The sequence below is a fragment of the Tribolium castaneum genome, chromosome 1, assembly GCF_031307605.1.
Source record: "Tribolium castaneum strain GA2 chromosome 1, icTriCast1.1, whole genome shotgun sequence".
NCBI classification, from domain to species: Eukaryota; Metazoa; Arthropoda; class Insecta; order Coleoptera; family Tenebrionidae; genus Tribolium; species Tribolium castaneum.
In genome coordinates this window covers 7162311-7182580 of record NC_087394.1, presented here as the reverse complement: position 1 = coordinate 7182580, position 20270 = coordinate 7162311, and the positions used below count along the sequence as shown (strand labels likewise).

At 26.4% G+C, this 20270-nt stretch overlaps 1 protein-coding gene across 1 annotated transcript in view; it reads left to right on the top strand.

Moving 5' to 3' along the window:
- mgl (Megalin) overlaps positions 1–20270 on the top strand; it is a 182343-nt gene that overhangs the window by 48865 nt on the left and 113208 nt on the right. Inside the window, exons 3-4 of the mRNA XM_064357677.1 lie at positions 7776–7907; positions 20018–20263. Coding sequence (XP_064213747.1) covers positions 7776–7907; positions 20018–20263 — 378 coding nt within the window. The remainder of the gene's footprint in view (positions 1–7775; positions 7908–20017; positions 20264–20270) is intronic.

Sequence of the window (20270 nt, the reverse complement as noted above, 5' to 3'; positions counted from 1 at the left end):
TTTGTAAATTTTTGGATTTACATATTTAATTTCAAAAATTGATAACCTTGTCTGTTTTAAAAATTTTGAGAACTTCGGTTTACTTAACAAATCTCAAATAACCCATAACTCAAAATTTTTGAAATGAAATGCTACAATTTTTTTTTCATTAAGAATCGGTTTATACAGGCTGTTCCGTCGAAACCCCACATTCGAACTATTAAAAGTTCTTATAAAGTTATTTATCTGAAAGTTGGTACTCAGTTATAATCGGTTGAGTTCTGCTCAATGAAAATATTTTCAAGATGGCAGCGCTTCCGGTTATACCGGAAGTCGCTATTAACTTTCTTTTTTTAATGGAAAGCTACGTTTTTCACTGCGTTTTTGAATTATTTGAATTATTTTAAGGGAGTTTTTATCAGCTTTCCCTATTCCTAAGTTTAACTGTTTTTGAAATATTTAGGATTTTTTGAAAATTTTTGGATTTGCACCTGTCACTTAAAAAATCGGTAACTCGCTTAGTTTTAAAGATTTCGAAATTATATTTGGAGAATTAAAAAAGAAGGCCTATATCAGTTCTTCAGTATTTTCAAAATTGAAAATGAAGTTAATTAACCCAAAAAATTAAGGTTAAGTTTGGAGAATTTCAAGTACCCATAACTTAATTTTTTTAGTTGGGATCTCCCAATTTTTATTTTACTAGACAGTCATTGAGCATGACCTAAAAAATTATGATTGTACACAAATTCTTAGATGACTAGCAAAACTGCAAATAAAAGCGTGATTAACTGATCACGTGACCAAATTGAAGCAACTTGATTAGTCCATTCGTTTTTGAGTTGTGACGTTATTCTGAAATTTTTTGTATGACAACTGACATTTTTGTTCACTATTTTAAATAGTATACCTCTTTATCTTTGTGGTAATCAAAAAAAAATGAAAAAATAAATAAAAAAAAAATAAATTCAACAAAAAAAATTTACAACTAAACATTTATTGTATTGTTCTTGACATATTTTATAAAAAGTGGCAATTGTTTATTATATTTTTTTATAATTAGCATGAAAACACTTTATATAACACCTAAACACAAAGAAATAAAGAAAAAACAATTACTTCGTATAAATTAAAGCACGAACGAAAAGATAAAGCTCTTTTTGTAATACTCTCAATAACTTTTATAATTTCCAATTTTTCTTTTTTCTTTTTACATTTTGTGCAATATTTTTTATTGTTTTTATATGTAAATATTAGAAAGATAAAATTGTGTATTATTTAAAACATTAATCAAAAATGTCAGTTGTCATTGAAAAAAATTGATAATGACGTCATTAATCAAATACGAATTACGTCAGAAATGTCATTATGGTGTCAAAACGTAGCTTTAAAAAAAATCAACCTGTTCGAGGATTTTTTTACAATTTTTTGCCTTACCTTTGGTTTAATCTATACTATAGCGTTCATTATTTCCCAGTTTCTGAATGATAATATTTGAGGGTTTTTCCTCCATATTTCCAAAAATACAGCGACCGCAACAAGTAAACAACTGACATTTTTATTCACTATTTTAAATAGTATACCTCTTTATCTTTGTAGTAATAAGAAAAAAAAAATCAAAAATTAAATTAAAAAAGAAAAAAAAAATGACAAATTAAAAAAATATTGACAACTAAACATTTATTTTATTGTTCTTGACATATTTTAGCAATTGTTTATTATATTTTTTGTATAATTATCATGAAAACACTTTATATGACACAAAGAAATAAACAAAAAACAATTACTTCGTATAAATTGAAGCACGAACGAAAAGATAAAGCTCTTTTTGTAATACTCTATAACTTTTATAATTTCCAATTTTTATTTTTTATTTTTTTACTATATCTTTTATTTTTTTTATATTTAAATGCTAGAAATATGAGATTGTGTATTATCTAAAACATTAAACAATAATGTCAGTTGTCATTGAAAAAAATTGAAAATGACGTCATTAATCAAAAACGAATTACGTCAGAAATGTCATTATGGTGTCAAAACGTAGCTTTAAAAAAAATCAACCTGTTCGAGGATTTTTTTACAATTTTTTGCCTTACCTTTGGTTTAATCTATACTATAGCGTTCATTATTTCCCAGTTTCTGAATGATAATATTTGAGGGTTTTTCCTCCATATTTCCAAAAATACAGCGACCGCAACAAGTAAACAACTGACATTTTTGTTCACTATTTTAAATAGTATACCTCTTTATCTTTGTAGTAATAAGAAAAAAAAAATCAAAAATTAAATTAAAAAAGAAAAAAAATGACAAATTAAAAAAATATTGACAACTAAACATTTATTTTATTGTTCTTGACATATTTTAGCAATTGTTTATTATATTTTTTGTATAATTATCATGAATACACTTTATATGACACATAAACACAAAGAAATAAACAAAAAACAGTTACTTCGTATAAATTAAAGCACGAACGGAAAGATAAAGCTCTTTTTGTAATACTCTCTTAACTTTTATAATTTCAAATTTTTATTTTTATTTTTACATTTTTTGCTATGTTTTATTTTTATTATATTTAAATACTAGAAATATAAAATTGTGTATTATCTAAAACATTAATCAAAAATGTCAGTTCTCATTGAAAAAAATTGAAAATGACGTCATTAATCAAAAACGAATGATGTCAGAAATGTTATTATCGTGTCAAAATGTAGCGTTTAAAAAAATCGACCTGTTCGAGGATTTTTTTGTAATATTTTGCCTTACTTTTTATTCAATCTATACTATGGCGTTCAGTATTTCCCAGTTTCTGAATGATAATATTTGAGGGTTTTTCCTCCATGTCTCCAAAAATACAGCGACCACAACAAGTAAACAACATTAATGTCGTTTCCGATGAAATTTACTTTATTCATAAACTGGTTTGTCTTAGATCATTACTGTGGCAAGGAAATTCCGTTTACATTTTTGCTAATTCTTTCTTGTAAAACTCGAGACTTGAAAAACAGCACGAAATATCCAATATTTTGTTGTTTGATTTATTATTTATTTAGAACAAGATGTATTCATCAGTTTCGGTCCGGTTCGATCTGCCTTCGGGTTATTTTCAACCTTGAATCTTGAATAATAATTTATTTATTGTGCCTATTAGCAAGACAAAATCATCCTTTCCAGGCCGTTTGTTTACAAGTTCCCTGGAAGAAATCGAGTTAAGTGTAATGATTTCATTGCTGGATCGGGGGTCATTGGCTTATTTACAACTTTTGTGCCAAATGTGGTCGAATTGATTGCAACACAATTATTAAATAAATTATGAAAGATTACAAGTACAGTCACTGTCACTACAATTACTAAATTTTTAACAATTGTAGGCTTATAACATGGCTATATTCTATTGTGTTGAATTACAAAGCCCATTCTTGTTGCCTCACCCGCAAGAATCGAATACGAAATTACAGGATCGAAGACTATAATTACGGTTGTCATTAAAAATTTGTGGAGTGAATGAAGTTGTAAATTTCTTAAACAAATTTTACTCGAGTTGCAGTTAGTGGGCTACGGTACAGAGCAAAAAACATCAGAATTGATTGAAATTGGTTTTGTAGTTTTCATTTTTTAATTGATTTGATTTATTACTTCAATTACTTATGGACTTATGTGGCTCCTTAACGTAATAATAATAACAATCACTATTTTTTTCCCAAAATATTTTAGGTCGAAAGAGTAATGAAACTTTAAAAAAACATTTATTTATTTCAAGCGAAACAGTCGACGAATGTAAAACCAAGGTGATTTTATTTAAATTCACGGTCCGAGTCGTCAAAGTAAAGACATCATAATAATCAATTAATTCTAAAAACATTTTTTAGCTTTATTCCCAATTTTTAGTAAAAAAATCTGTATATTGCTTGCTAAGCTTCTTAAGTGATTTTAGTTTGTTACTTTGCTAAGGATTACTTATTTTTGTGAAAAACGAACTTCATATAGAAAAAAAAGGAAAAAGATTTTATGCTTCTAACAGAAATTGACAAAGTATTACGGATTTTTTTTAAATATACCCAATTTTTTTTGGAAACTTTTCCCAAAATTATAACTACGAATCGATGGAAATAATAATACTTAATACTTAAGTATTATACAGACTGAGTAAAAATTTTGAAACCATTTTATTGAAAGGTATGAGTTGTTCAGAATAAAATTTTTAGAATTAAAATTTATTTTGATTTTTATTTTCTGTTTAGATTATTTTGGTTTTCAAATAATTATAGTTCTTGTCTAATCTATTTTTATAACAAGTAAGTACTAGTTGGAGTTTAAATAAACGGACTGTATGCAAAATTGTAACATCTATTTTAATTGTTATTGTAGCTGATGATGGCACAAGAGGCCTAAACATCGATCTGTATGTATTTATTTAAAAAAAGGAATTAAAAGCCAAAATTAATTGGAAGTTATTAACAACTAAAGTAGATAGACATTTTTTAATTTTTCTGTAAACGAATTAATTTAAGAGTATTCTAAGAGCTGCTGGTTTTTTTGTTTTCATTTTTATACATATTTCAATTATATTTTAGATCAAAAGATTATTGAAATATTGAAAAACAGTAAAGTGAAAGTTACTTTACTAGAATTCTCGTTAACGATATAATGATTTCTACAAAGATTCTTCAGATTTATTTTCATCTTTTAGTAAACTAAACCCACTCTTTAGGTCTTTATTGTTTGCTCTAGATTTAGTGAAAAAAAAAAAGACTTTATACAGTCTTTTCTCCAATAAAATCAAAGAAGAAAACTCAAGTTCCAATGCTATCAAAATAAACTCCAAATTTAAGAAAAACTTTTTTAGAATACTTTCAGATATTTTTTTCGAAAACTCTTTTTATTATTATTGTTATTGTAGCTGATAATGGCACTGGATGTCTAAACTTCCATACAGATGATGTTTTAATTTAAATAAAGGTTTCCGAAACCAAAATTAATTGGAATTAATTAACAATTAAAATAGATCTAAAAATCAACAAGTTTTATTATTTATCAATAAGTTTTTCCAAAAATCAGAAGGTTATTAAAGAAAAAAATCGTACTTTCATATTTTATTCTGTAATTCTTGTATGTAATTGTGGTAACAAAAAGTTATAAAAATGAAAAATGTTAATATAATAAATAAATTTTCAAACCAGTTTTATTAAAAAATAGTTAGGATAACAATAATTGTTACATGCTTGACCTAGCCACAGATGTTTTTTTTACTAATTCTGGGTCACTTTGTATTCAAGTAGAGAATAAAAGAAAACACGCTCTGATTTTTTATTTTTATGCAGAAGAAGGAAGAACATTCCAGGAGCTGCAGGTTTTTTTGTTCTTATTTTAATACATATTTTAATTATATTTTAGATCAAATAATATTGAAATATTGAAAAACAGTCTGTGAATGGAAAACGAACGTTCACTGTTAAAATTAAAGAGATAATTATTTCCACAAAGATTTTTCTGATATATTTCCAACTCTTAGCAAAAAAATACGTAGATATTACTTTGCCCAGCTTCATATTCCTACATTGCTTAGGATTTTGTTTCTTGCTGTTGTGAAAAAAAATTCTACCGCCTGTACTACAAAAAAAAAAGACTTCGTACGTCAACAGTTTTTTCAAAATATTTTCAAAGTTTTTTGTAAATCGTTTTCTACAAATTGTAGCTACAAATTTACTTGAACTCACTAGTTTTTGTTCAAACATTTTTGTTTTTTTAATTTTTATGCAGAAAAAGGAATAATTTTTTCTATAAAGATTCTTCTGATTTATTTCCAATTCTTACCAAAAAAATACGCAGATATTACTTTGCCCAGCTTCATATTCTTACATTGCTTAGGATTTTGTTTCTAGCTGTTGTGAAAAAAGAAATTCTACAGGCTGTACTACAAAAAAATATATTAAAGAAAAACCCTAGACTTTAAACTTCAACAATTATTTCAAAATTTTTTCAATTTTTTTTTGTAAATCGTTTTCTTCAAATTTTAGCTACGAATCTACTTGAACTCACTAATTTTTGTTCGAACATTTTTGATTTTTTAATTTTTATGCAGAAAAAGGAATAAATATTTCTACAAAGATTCTTCTGATTTATTTCCAATTTTTACCAAAAAAATACGTAGATATTACTTTGCCCAGCTTCATATTCCTACATTGCTTAGGATTTTGTTTCTTGTTGTTGTGAAAAAAGAAATTCTACAGGCTGTACTACAAAAAAAAATATTAAAGAAAAACCCTAGACTTTAAACTTCAACAATTTTTTCAAAATTTTTTCAATTTTTTTTGTAAATCGTTTTCTTCAAATTTTAGCTACGAATCTACTTGAACTCACTAATTTTTGTTCGAACATTTTTGATTTTTTAATTTTTATGCAGAAAAAGGAATAAATATTTCTACAAAGATTCTTCTGATTTATTTCCAATTCTTACCAAAAAAATACGCAGATATTACTTTGCCCAGCTTCATGTTCCTACATTGCTTAGGATTTTGTTTCTTGTTGTTGTGATAAAAGAAATTCTACAGGCTGTACTACAGAAAAAATAAAGAAAAACCTTAGACTTCATACTTTAACAATTTTTTCAGAATATTTTCATTTGTTTTTGTTAATTGTTTTCTTTAAATTGTAGCTACGAAACTATTTGAACTCACTAGTTTTTGTTTAAACATTTTTGATTTTTTAATTTTTATGCAGAAAAAGGAATAATTTTTTTCAAAGATTCTTCTGATTTATTTCCAACCCTTACCAAAAAAATACGTAGATATTACTTTGCCCAGCTTCATATTCTTACATTGCTTAGGATATTGTTTTATGCTGTTGTGAAAAAAGAAATTCTACAGGCTGTACTACAAAAAAATAATAAAGAAAATCCCTAGACTTCATACTTTAACAATTTTTTCAGAATATTTTTAATTTTTTTTGTTAATTGTTTTCTCCAAATTGTAGCTTCGAATCTACTTGAACTCACTAGTTTTTGTTGAAACATTTTTGATTTTTTAATTTTTATACAGAAAAATGAATAATTTTTTTACAAAGATTTTTCTGATTTATTTCCAACTCTTAGCAAAAAAATACGTAGATATTACTTTGCCCAGCTTCATATTCTTACATTTCTTAGGATTTTGTTTCTTGCTGTTGTGAAAAAAAAATTCTACCGCCTGTACTACAAAAAAAAGAAAAACCCTAGACTTCATACGTCAACAGTTTTTTCAAAATATTTTCAAATTTTTTGTAAATCGTTTTCTACAAATTGTAGCTACGAATTTACTTGAACTCACTAGTTTTTGTTCAAACATTTTTGATTTTTTAATTTTTATGCAGAAAAAGGAATAATTATTTCTACAAAGATTCTTCTGATTTATTTCAAATTTTAGCAAAAAAATACGTAGGTATTACTTTGCTCATCTTCATATTATTACATTACTTAGGATGTTGTTTCTTGCTGTTGTGAAAAAAGAAATTGTACAGGCTGTACTACAAAAAAAAACAAAGAAAGACTATAGACTTTATACTTCAACAATTTTTTCAGACCATTTTCAAATTTTCTTTGTATTTAAGGTAATTTCAGGGGCGACAGGTTTTTGTTTGTCAAATTATTATCATTTATTTATTAAAAACTTAGATTTAAATCTTCAAGAAAACTCATTAATAAAATCTGGTGAGAATCAAACCTGAAAAATAATTTGATTCTTGTTAGAAATATGATAGTTGTGCTTGATTATTTCGAAGCTGTAAATGTTTGTTAGCATTCCTGAAATAATTTCCTTTTGCAGCTCCTCCTGATTGTGAACCGGGTCAACTTACATGTAGACAATATATCTGGAATAAAACGTATTGTATTCCACCACATTATCGCTGTGATATGACTGTGGACTGTATAGATGGATCAGACGAAACGGAATGTAGTAAGTATTTTTCATTTTCATTTTCATTGTGTGTATCGCATTACACCCTAAGCCGGCGACGCTTTGAGAATTACCTCGTTCTCCCCAAGCGAACCGAAATTATTTTTTTCATGAATTTCTAATAATAAAATCCGGACAAAGAACAGAGCGCTTCATTCCCTAAATTAACAACCATCCATCTCGCCACAATAACCCACTTGAAACTTTGTATGTTAAAACAATAAATTTTGCTTTCAGCAATAAAAAAGTGTCAGTGTTAAACGTAGAGATTAAATGCTGAATCGCCCCGTACTTCCATAGTAATCATAAATCAGCTGCCACCTGTTCGACATACACAGTGAATCAATAGCAGCGTTTCGGTTGCACACTCCTTTGTGTTTCCAGCTTCCGTTTTTCCTGAAACATAAATTGACCGCAGTTTTTTAAGACGACGAAAAACTCGCCCAGACCGCAAACTTCGCAAATTATTGTGCTATTTACGTTTTACTACATTATCGGTAGTATTTTCCTCATTTATTCTTCTTATTTAACCGCGACCTCACACCGAATTAGAGATCTTAATCCGAAACTGAGAAGCAGAACGAGCTGAATTAGTCAACTATGGAATTTTCCCGCTGCGAAACTTGCCGAATGTTTAATTACCTCAAGTTTAATAATCCGATTCGGCTTTAATAAAATAAGCCTTTTTAGCTAAATAATGCACTCGCATCCGAGTGAAATATAACAATGGTTTATTTATGTCCTCACCTCAAACTGATGTATTCCAACAGACGTCCAAATTCGTGACAACTCCACTAAATGATCCTAGAATTCATTAATTTTTAATTGCTAATTTACGGATTCTAGACTTCAACTGAAACGAAACTTGTCAAGTTTTTTAAAGAAAATTAGTCCTTTTTTTAATTTATCAAATATTAGTTCTATTTTTCAATATCTCCAAGGACTTTTTTGTTTTTATAAAAAAATATTGGAAACTATATGTTGAGGCTACCAGAAGTACATTTATGCTAGAATTCGGCGTTTGCTATTAAATACTTTTTATACAGGGTGTTAGGGAATGGCTTAGCAATATTTTGTATGTGATCAGACGAGTTAAAAACCCTTATATCATTTTTCCAAAAAGTGCGTATTTTTCACAGAATTTTTTATTACTCCACCTGTTGAGAGCCACTTATGGTAGTTTATTTGAAGTTAATTTTTTCGTTAAACACAATGGAGCTTTTTGAGAATTTTTTAAAATTGTGATTAACGTGTGAGAGGTTCGAATCCTGGTCCTGGCAAAAAAATTGTTGTTTTTTTTGTAAAATTTAATTACAAAACACAAATTGAAATAGAAGAATAACGTTGAGGACCAAGAGTTAATTTACCTTTCCTGTTGTCTCAATAATATTAAAATTTACGCTAATTTTTATAATTTTAGTTTAGTGGTTCTCAAAATTTGGAACTTTAAATTCAGGACGATTTTTTTGGGAAAACTATTAATTTTTGATTTACATAAATTTTGTTTAATCGATTTGTATTGCCATTCTCTGTCTAGGTACCTTTAAATTTTTGCCAAACTATACCCTAACACGCTGTATTTTTTTGTGTATTGAAAATTCTAAATTTTGATCTACTTTGTATTATTTATTTTGTTGGAGTTACAAAATGACAATAATCCGCTATTTTTTTTTATTTTGAAGTTATAATAAATAATTATACAGATAACTTTGGGTTTTCAAATAAACAACACTAGTATGAGATGTCTGATCTATAATTTCTTAAACCACCTCTTATCCAACATAAGTTAGCAGTTTCCAATAGCTGTATACATAAAAGAATATCAAAAAGAAAAATAAATAACCGTTGGATATGACAGATAAACAATAATTAAAATATCTAAAAGAAAGACAAAATTAAAAAAAGTTATAAATACCATACAGCTACAAACTAAAGTTTAACAAAATAAAAAATTCATTAGTCTATTTGTCATTGGAAAACTTCCTCTGATTAAGTGATTACAGTTGTCTGCGAAAAAATCCAAAAATTAGTGTGAATAAAAATATTTAACGTGTTTTTTTTGCTGCTTTTTTGCTATCAGAAATTTTTTTATGATTATGTAAATTTTTCAAATTGTTTTTTGTGTTTAGATATTGCATTTATGCTGAGAACTACCAAAAAAATTATTCGAGAATTTTTTTCTTGTTATAAAGGTCCGAAATAAGCTACATGTTTTTTCAAAACAGTTTTTTCATTTTCACTTAGATTTTTTTACCAAAATCTTAGCGTCATATCTATAAACAAGAAGAAAGGTTTTATGGAGAAGTATCACACATAGATAAGAGTCTGAAGATCGTCTGAAACACATTTTTTTGATTAAAATTTTAATGGAAAATATGAAAAAATACAAAAATAATGCTTTAAGCTACATTTTGAAATGATTTTTAGCGTCTTGGAATAAATTATAACATTTGTTATAAATCAAATGTTGTCGCAATCGTTTCGATCCAGAAGAGCATTAATTTTATAATAATTAATTAAAGAAAATTGAAAAATATAGATAAAACAGAAAAGTTGAACAGACCACGTTTTTTCACTCAAACTATCTAAAAGAAAAACACAACAAAAAATGAAAGAAAAAATCATAAATACCATACAACCACAAATTAAAGTTTAACAAAATAAAAAATCATTAGTCTATTTGTCATTGGAAAACTCTCTGATTAAGTGATTACACTTGTCTGCAAAGAAATCCTAAAATCAGTATGAATATGAAAATTTTAACGTGCTCTTTTTTGCTATCATAATTTTTTTTAAATTATTTTAATTTTTCAAAATTATTTTTTTTGTGTTTAGTTATTGCACTTATGCTGAGAACTACCAAAAAAATTATTCGAGAATTTTTTTCTTGTTATAAAGGTCTAAATAAGCGACATGTTTTTTCAAAACAATTTTTTTTATTTTTTTATTTTTTTTACCAAAATCTTAGCGTCATATCTATAAACAAGAAGAAAGTATTTATGGAGAAGTATCACACATAGATAAGAGTCTGAAGATCGTCAGAAGCACATTTTTTTGATTAAAATTTTAATGGAAAATATGAAAAAATACAAAAATAATGCTTTAAGCTACATTTTGAAATGATTTTTAGCGTTTTGGAACAAATTATAACATTTGTTGTAAATCAAATGTTGTCGCAATCGTTTCGATTCAGAAATAGTAATTTTATAATAATTGAATTTAAAAAAATGAAAAATAAAGATAAAACAGAAAAGTTGAACAGACCACGTTTTTTCACTCAAACTATCTAAAAGAAAAACACAATAAAAAATGAAAGAAAAAAAATTATAAATACCATACAATTACAAAATAAAGTTTAACAAAATAAAAAAAATAGTCTATTCGTCATTGGAAAACTCTCTCTGATTAAGTGATACACTTCTCTGCAAAGAAATCCTAAAATTAGTATGAATATGAAAATTTTAACGTGTCCTTTTTTGCTACTTTTTTGCTATCATAAATTTTTTTATGATTATTTAATTTTTTCAATTTTTTTTTGTTTAGTTATTGCATTTATGCTGAGAACTACTAAAAAATCATTTGAGAATTTTTTTCTTGCTATAAAAGCCTGAAATAAGCGACATGTTTTTTCAAAACAATTTTTTTCATTTTCACTTAGATTTCTTTGCCAAAATCTTAGCGTAATATCGATAAACATTAAGAAATTAATTAATAATTAACATTATCAAGAAATATCACACATAGATGAGAGTCTGAAGATCGTCAGAAGCACAATTTATTGATTAAAATTTTAATGGAAAATATAAAAAAATTTAAAAAAAGTTTAATCAAAAGAATAAATAAGAACCAAATAATCTCATTTTGTACTAGCAATAATTAAATAAAAAAATTTGTATAATAAAGATAAAACAGAAAGGTTGAACAGATCACCTAAATGTAAAAAAAAATAGTATCGATAAACATGAAGAAAGGTTTTATTAAGAATTATATTACACGTAGATGAAATAGAAATAGTCACAAGATCATCAGAAACAATGATAGCTCATTTTTTGTTGATTAAAACTTTATTAAAAATTATGAAAAACTACAAATAAAAATGCTTTAATTTGCATTTGGTTAAATTTTTTTAATGATTTTTAGAGTTTTGAGAACGAATTATAACATTTGTTGTAAATCAAATTATGTTGTCGCAATTATTAAATTTACACTCATAGTTTTCAATAAAATGAACAATTTATTTATAAAATTTATTATAAAAAGTTTATATGATACATAATTTTTGTTATAATTTTTCGATTCAGCAGCATTAATTTTATAACAATCTATAAAAAGAAGGAGGAAAATAAAGTTATTTTTTGTAAGTCAGTGTTGTTGCCAATATAATTAAGAAATAAATAAGAATACATAATCTCATTTAATACTAACAATAATTAAATTAAATTAATTAATTAAACAAACTTTTGAATAATAAAATGAATTAGAAAAAGTGAACTGAGCAGAGGTTCATTCATTAAAATGTAAAGATTCTAATTTTTTATTATGTTGGAAAAACTTTGAAAAAAAAACAAGGATTAAGGATGAACACAATCACATTTTGTTAACGACCTTAAAGACAATATACATGATTGCGTTGACAAGAAAGGTTTTAAGATTTTTTGAATCACACTTTTGAATCACCATAAATTTATAAAAAAAAAACTAGAACAAAAATAAATTCGCTTTAAATCACCAAAATAATTTTGAGGTGTCTTGATTGATTACGTCCTGTCTTAATAATAATAAATAACTGTTTTATTTAGTTGTTAGGTATGTTAATGTGTTATAATGTTATTTATTGTCTGTTAATTTTCTTCTTATTAACTATTAATTTTCTGGTTCTACATGAAGCAAAATAATTATAGCACATGCACAAAATTGTGGTGACTAGAATAAAATTGTTGCTTGTAACTTAAATAAGCAAATTGATTTATTTTTACAAAGAACAAATAGTTTTCTGGGAGGCCTGAGGATGGCCAAGTAATTATTGCCCGAAACATGTAGCGTTTTAATCAGAAATTGACAATTTATTTTATTTCTTTGGATTTACCGACAATTTTTTACGTTTTTCCTTTGTACAAAATAACACTCAAGCATCATTTCTTTTAATTTTAATTAGGTGTTTAAGGAACTGGAAAAAAATTTTGAAAAATTATTATTATTTGAAATTTAGTAAAAATATACTTTTAGCAGACACACTTTGTATAAAAATAAAAAAAACTACAAGTATACCTTCAGGTTTGTTATAAATACCTGAAAACTATTTGTGGTCGCTTAATAACAGACTCGTTTTAATATTGTCATGGATGTGTTGATAATTAATAATTTATTGCAACCTTGGTTTATTGCTTGTGGGCTCAAAGTTCGGAAACTCCTCGAGGCAGTCTTAAATTAGTGAGGATGTGAGTATTAATGAAGCCATAGCCGGTTTTATCGACAGCAGGTGGTAAATATTGGGTAAATACCACTTTATATTACTGTTTGACTTTTTACTCAATGAAAAAGTTATTTTGTTTAATGTAAAATAAGGAGCTTTTTACTTGAGAACACATACAGTGGAGAAAACCATTTAATAAGTTATCACACATCGTCCAGAAATGGCTAAAAATTCTTAGATCATCAATAAATCAATAAAAAAATGAATTTATTCTATCGTAATTAGTAAACTATAAAATCGTATTTTATTCAATAATTATTTTATGGTAAAATAAAATTTGGTTTACAACTATGTTTGACGTGTTTTTTTTTCATTTATGAATTTTTTGCGTTCAATTTTCGATTATCAATCAAAATAACTCAGTAATTCAATCGAAATTAATTACTTAATGAAAAAACTTATTTTGTTTAATGTAAAATAAGAAGCTTTTTTCTTGAGAACACACACAGTGGAGAAACCACATCGTCCAGAAATGGCTAAAAATTCTTAAAAATTAATAAAAAAAAAACAATTTATTCTATCGTAATTAGTAAACGATAAAATCGTATTTTATCCAATGTTTATTTTATGGTAAAATAAAATTTTATCGTCTCGAGAAACTTGGTTTTCAATTATTTTTCACGTGCTTTTTTCATTTATGAATGTTTTGCGGTCAATTTTCGATTATCAATCAAAATAACTCAGTAATTCAATCGAAATTAATTATTTAATGAAAAAACTTATTTTGTTTAATGTAAAATAGGAAGCTTTTTACTTGAGAACACACACAGTGGAGAAACCATATCGTCCAGAAATGGCTAAAAATTCTTAAAAATTAATAAAAAAAACAATTTATTCTATCGTAATTAGTAAACGATAAAATCGTATTTTATCCAATGTTTATTTTATGGTAAAATAAAATTTAATTGTCTCGAGAAACTTGGTTTTCAATTATTTTTGACGTGCTTTTTTCATTAATGAATTTTTTGCGGTCAATTTTTAATTGTCAATCAAAATAACTCAGTAATTCAATCGAAATTAATTACTTAATGAAAAAACTTATTTTGTTTAATGTAAAATAAGAAGCTTTTTACTTGAGAACACACACAGTGGAGAAACCATATCGTCCAGAAATGGCTAAAAATTCTTAAAGATTTATAAAAAAATTAATTTATTTTATCGTAATTAGTAAACGATAAAATCGTATTTTATCCAATGTTTATTTTATGGTAAAATAAAATTTTATCATCTCGAGAAACTTGGTTTTCAATTATTTTTGACGTGCTTTTTTCATTTATGAATTTTTTGCGGTCAATTTTTAATTGTCAATCAAAATAACTTAGTAATTTAATCGAAATTAATTACTTAATGAAAAAACTTATTTTGTTTAATGCAAAATAGGAAGCTTTTTACTTGAGAACACACACAGTGGAGAAACCATATCGTCCAGAAATGGCTAAAAATTCTTAAAAATTAATAAAAAAATCAATTTATTTTATCGTAATTAGTAAACGATAAAATCGTATTTTATCCAATGTTTATTTTATGGTAAAATAAAATTTTATCATCTCGAGAAACTTGGTTTTCAATTATTTTTGACGTGCTTTTTTCATTTATGAATTTTTTGCGGTCAATTTTTAATTGTCAATCAAAATAACTCAGTAATTTAATCGAAATTAATTACTTAATGTAAAATAAGAAGCTTTTTACTTGAGAACACACACAGTGGAGAAACCACATAGTCCAGAAATGGCTAAAAATTCTTAAAAATTAATAAAAAAACAATTTATTCTATCGTAATTAGTAAACGATAAAATCGTATTTTATCCAATGTTTATTTTATGGTAAAATAAAATTTTATCGTCTCGAGAAACTTAGTTTTCAATTATTTTTCACGTGCTTTTTTCATTTATGAATTTTTTGCGGTCAATTTTCGATTATCAATCAAAATAACTCAGTAATTCAATCGAAATTAATTACTTAATGAAAAAACTTATTTTGTTTAATGTAAAATAAGAAGCTTTTTTCTTGAGAACACACACAGTGGAGAAACCACATCGTCCAGAAATGGCTAAAAATTCTTAAAAATTAATAAAAAACAATTTATTCTATCGTAATTAGTAAACGATAAAATCGTATTTTATCCAATGTTTATTTTATGGTAAAATAAAATTTTATCGTCTCGAGAAACTTGGTTTTCAATTATTTTTCACGTGCTTTTTTCATTTATGAATTTTTTGCGGTCAATTTTCGATTATCAATCAAAATAACTCAGAAATTCAATCGAAATTAATTACTTAATGAAAAAACTTATTTTGTTTAATGTAAAATAAGAAGCTTTTTTCTTGAGAACACACACGGTGGAGAAACCATATCGTCTAGAAATGGCTAAAAATTCTTAAAAATTAATAAAAAAATCAATTTATTTTATCGTAATTAGTAAACGATAAAATCGTATTTTGTCCAATGTTTATTTTATGGTAAAATAAAATTTTATCGTTTTGAGAAACTTGGTTTACAACTATTTTTGACGTGTTTTTTTCATTTATGAATTTTTTGCGGTCAATTTTCAATTGTCAATCAAAATAACTCTGTAATTCAATCGAAATAAAGGAGGGAGGAATCAAATTTTGTATTTCACTTGACGATAAAATTCACCATTATCTTCTCAACCTGCTCTAGAGGATAAAATAAAATTTTAACTATTAAACAATATTTTTTCAATTTAATTCAATTGAAGGCAGACTTATCGATGAGAAAGTTTCAGTTCAGACAACTCGTGTAATAGTCACTTTTCAGTGGACTAATTAGTGTCTTGCAACTCCACAAATTTATGTAAATTTGCAAATGTCTCGATGGTGTGTAGAACACTGTTGACGAATATTAGTGTCGCTTGTGGATGTGTTGAAAATTTAGTTCGGGAAGGTTGTAGCACAGTTCGTGGAAATTATGTTTCTAAATGAATCAGGCATGAATGTCTAGTATGCGTTATGACTAAAATGGATTAGGGTTCTGCGGATTAACATTTAGAGTAATTGGGCAATTAGCAAGTCTGGCCTGTTTTTAAATACGACTAATTTATTGCAAATATTTTCAAACTGCAATTGGTTTACAAATGTCCAATTAAAACATTGCGCTTAATTTAGAAATAATTGGCATTCGTGAAATTTATTATTTTTCGCTGATTTATTCAATTTTTTGCCAGATGTAGATGCATTTTTGGTAATTTTAGTTTAACATTGTTCATTCACTGCAAATAATGGTGGTGATCAATACTGGAGTTGCAAGCAATTGCTTTTAGCTCGACCTGTAGACGAGTGCTCAAATATGAAGTGCAAATGAAAACTCGAACTCGAATTACATTTTAGCAATTACAGTGCAAAACTTTGAGAAAATGTCTACCTACTTTCAAATGCTGACATCAAAGTTTATTTTCCATGCAATTATTAAGATCGATGCGTCTTTTATCCCGCTTGGGGAGGTTTAGCTGGGGCGCCCTGTATAATATACATGTAGGGAGAGCCAGTCTAGGTAAAAATTAAAATCATTATTTGTTTGTTCCTTTAATATTCATATACAACGTTACCAGTTTTTAAATTCTGAACTATTGCTTCTACCTCTATGGAACTTTGTGATAGCATGCTTTAAAAATAAACTTTATTATTTTAAATGTTTAGAAACAAAATCTAAAAATGTTTGGAACATTCTTAAACAGCTTTTTTGTTGCTTCAAAGCATTTTAATAGAAATGGTCTAAGGGAACTAAATCATGGGCTATAAGTTTTTACATAATTATGTATCATTTGTTGAGCTTTGTTTTGTGCACATTTGTAATAATACTAATAATAGGTAATTGTTCGCGAATGCAGGACTTACTTTTTTGCATTAAGATTTAATTCATTTGCCTCATAAGCGTTTCAAGAATTTACAGCTAAAAGTAACACATTCTTTAGTTCTTTTATCTAAAGTAAACACTTTATACTTGATATAGTTTACATATTCTATTCAACAGTTTTAAAATTCGTTTATTTTCTACCTAAATTTCAGAAAAAAAAAGAGTTTGCGTTAAAGGTCCCTGATAATTTTTTTGTGGTACAAATTCACTCTTTTACCAAGCCAAAGTTCAGCTCCAAATTAGTGCCATGTAGATTTTTCGTATTGTTTTTCGATAAATATTGCTAATAATGAACTACCAGTTTTTGTTCTGGTTTTTTTCGGAGGATCTTATGTTAATGAATAATGAAATTTAGTTTTTATAAACTTTTTTGCGAGAAAATATTTTCAGATTGTGTATTATGAATTTACTGTGTCATATCACCATGCGATTTTTTTCCTTTTTCTTAAACTGTAATTACCACTTCAGGGGCGGCGTTTTGAGTCTATAGAGAAGATAAAAAAAATTCGCAAAAGGAACTGAAAGCAGTATCGGTTGCTGCTTGTAAAGTGTTTTGATGACTCGATCAAACTTTGGCATTTTTTTCTGCATTAAGTTTTACGTTAATTTTTTTAAAGAAATTTAATTAAAAAAAATAATAAAGACTCTAATTATTAGTTCAATTGGAAGTCTTAATATGACCGGAAAATCGAAATGAACAAAACAGCTGAAAAATATATTTTTGAAAAAATAAACTTACACGTTTAAATTAAATGAAAATTTGTTTTAAATGTTCTTAATTTAAAAAAAAAGATACTAAGTTTGTAGGGTTTTTGTCATTTTATTAGGCTGAAAATAAACTCATGTAGTATTAACTTTTTTCTTCATTTTTGAAATTACATACCACTTTGGAAGTAATAGATGTTTTCTACTCTTTAAAAATGTTTTAGTTTTTTTTTCATATGATAGGTATATGTATTCAAAGACTTGGAAAAATAATAATTCCTAGGTAAAAATTGGAAACGTTATGTGAAATCAGTAAATACTGCTAAACATGTGAGACCTCAATTAATTTCGTCCGGCGCATCCACCAAAATTTTATACCGTGGCAAAGATGGAAAATGAATTTTTCAGTTCTTTTTGCATTTAATTCACAGTGCGAGCTGTCAATGTTAAAATTAAAGTTTAAGGTGGTGCGATAAAAAAACTGATATTGGTTTTGATTTGGTATTTACTTTATCACCAGAAACGAAAAAATGTAATTAACTCGTTTATTAATGCGTAATTAATAATCTCAACCACACATTAAAAGTTATTAATAAAAAATTAGTGTAACTAAATATTTTCTAAAATTTTCTTTTTATTTTATTTATTTTTACAAAAAAAACATCAATACAAATCCTCTTGTCTACGAAGAGCAACTGCCTTTTTTATATTACCTAATAATAATTTAATTTTTTACTATTGGCGTTAATTATGTATTTACCACTTTATTAGTATCCTGAGTTGTTTCATCTAAACCTTGAAATTTGTACTCGTATATTTTATTAGTGTTATTTTAGCCAATTCCCCTAGCTTATTTTTTGTGCAGTTTTCTTAATGATATTGTTTTGATAAATTTTGATTTTATAAATTATATTTGACTTATTAAATTTTAAGTTATAAAAGTGAAACATACTTTTATGGTGACGCCACGACATTAAATCGAAGAATAACAAAATTACAAAGACTATAATGGGATTTCTTCACTTTTTTCAAAAAAAAAAATCTAAATTTTTCCTCTATTGTAAACATTGGTTCGATCTAGTAATGGACGTTTATTTGGGCTTAAAAATGAATATCCTTAGGCTGCTAAGATCTCCAAAATTAACAACAATCCTAATGTTAACTTTAAATGACAAAACTTATTTGGATTTATTTTTGTCAAATTCTTTTTTTTTAATACTTGTGTTTGTTCAACAGCTTAAACTGACTTAATGTTTGACATTTGACTTTTAATTACAGTCTTCTACTTGACCACTATTTCTTTACTATTTCCCGTAGCTTCACCACGCGAGTATGTTGTACTTTTATATCTTTATTTAATTTTATAATTTAAACTTAATGTAAAAAAGGTATCAGTTTTTTTTTCTTTTGTACCATCTTTTTGTTCTCTAACTTTTTGACAATAAACTCGTGTGTTATTGACTTGGAACATGTTACTCCAATAATTTTTTAAATTTTTGTTGAAACATTTACAGTTTTGCACTAAAAAAGTATTCTATAAAAATCGTAAAAAAACCAAATGTTTTTAACTGTGCAGAAACAGTTGCTTGTTGCGTCAGAATACCGACTTTAGGCTTTCGACTGCGAGATTTGTCGTTTTTATGCAAAAAATGGTCAAAAATCAGGTATTTTCACTTAAATTGGTGCTTAAGTAGCTTCAGTAACCTAGTATTTTGTTTAAGATCAAGTTTTTTGAACATTAGTTTAAACAGCTTCTTTGTAATAATTATTGGTATCGTTCAACTTTATTATGATTTACTAATAATAAAAATAATAATTTTGAATAAAACATTTTGGCTTAACTATTTTACACGGAATATTATTTTACTCTGTGGAACGATATAAGTTAGATATTTGCGCTTTCTGCATATTTTCCACCCTTATTCCAACATAAATTAATGATTTTTAAAGTGAAACATGACTACACAATAACACTACTGCTGGAAATTAATACGAACATGTTAATTACTTTTTTATTGTTTATTTATTAAAAGTTACATTTTATTTGTACTTTTTCCAGCATACAGAAAGTGCCAAGCCGACGACTTCCACTGCGGGTCGCGTGCATCCGATCCCTGTATTCCAAAAGAGAAAAAATGTGACGGTTACTTAGATTGTCGATCTGGAAAAGACGAGCAAGGCTGTTCAGGCATCGCTTGCCGACTTGATCAATTTAGATGCGCCAACGGCCAACGTTGTATAGAACACTCGCAGAAATGCGACCACAAAAACGACTGCGGAGATAATTCCGATGAGCAGGGTTGTAGTAAGTA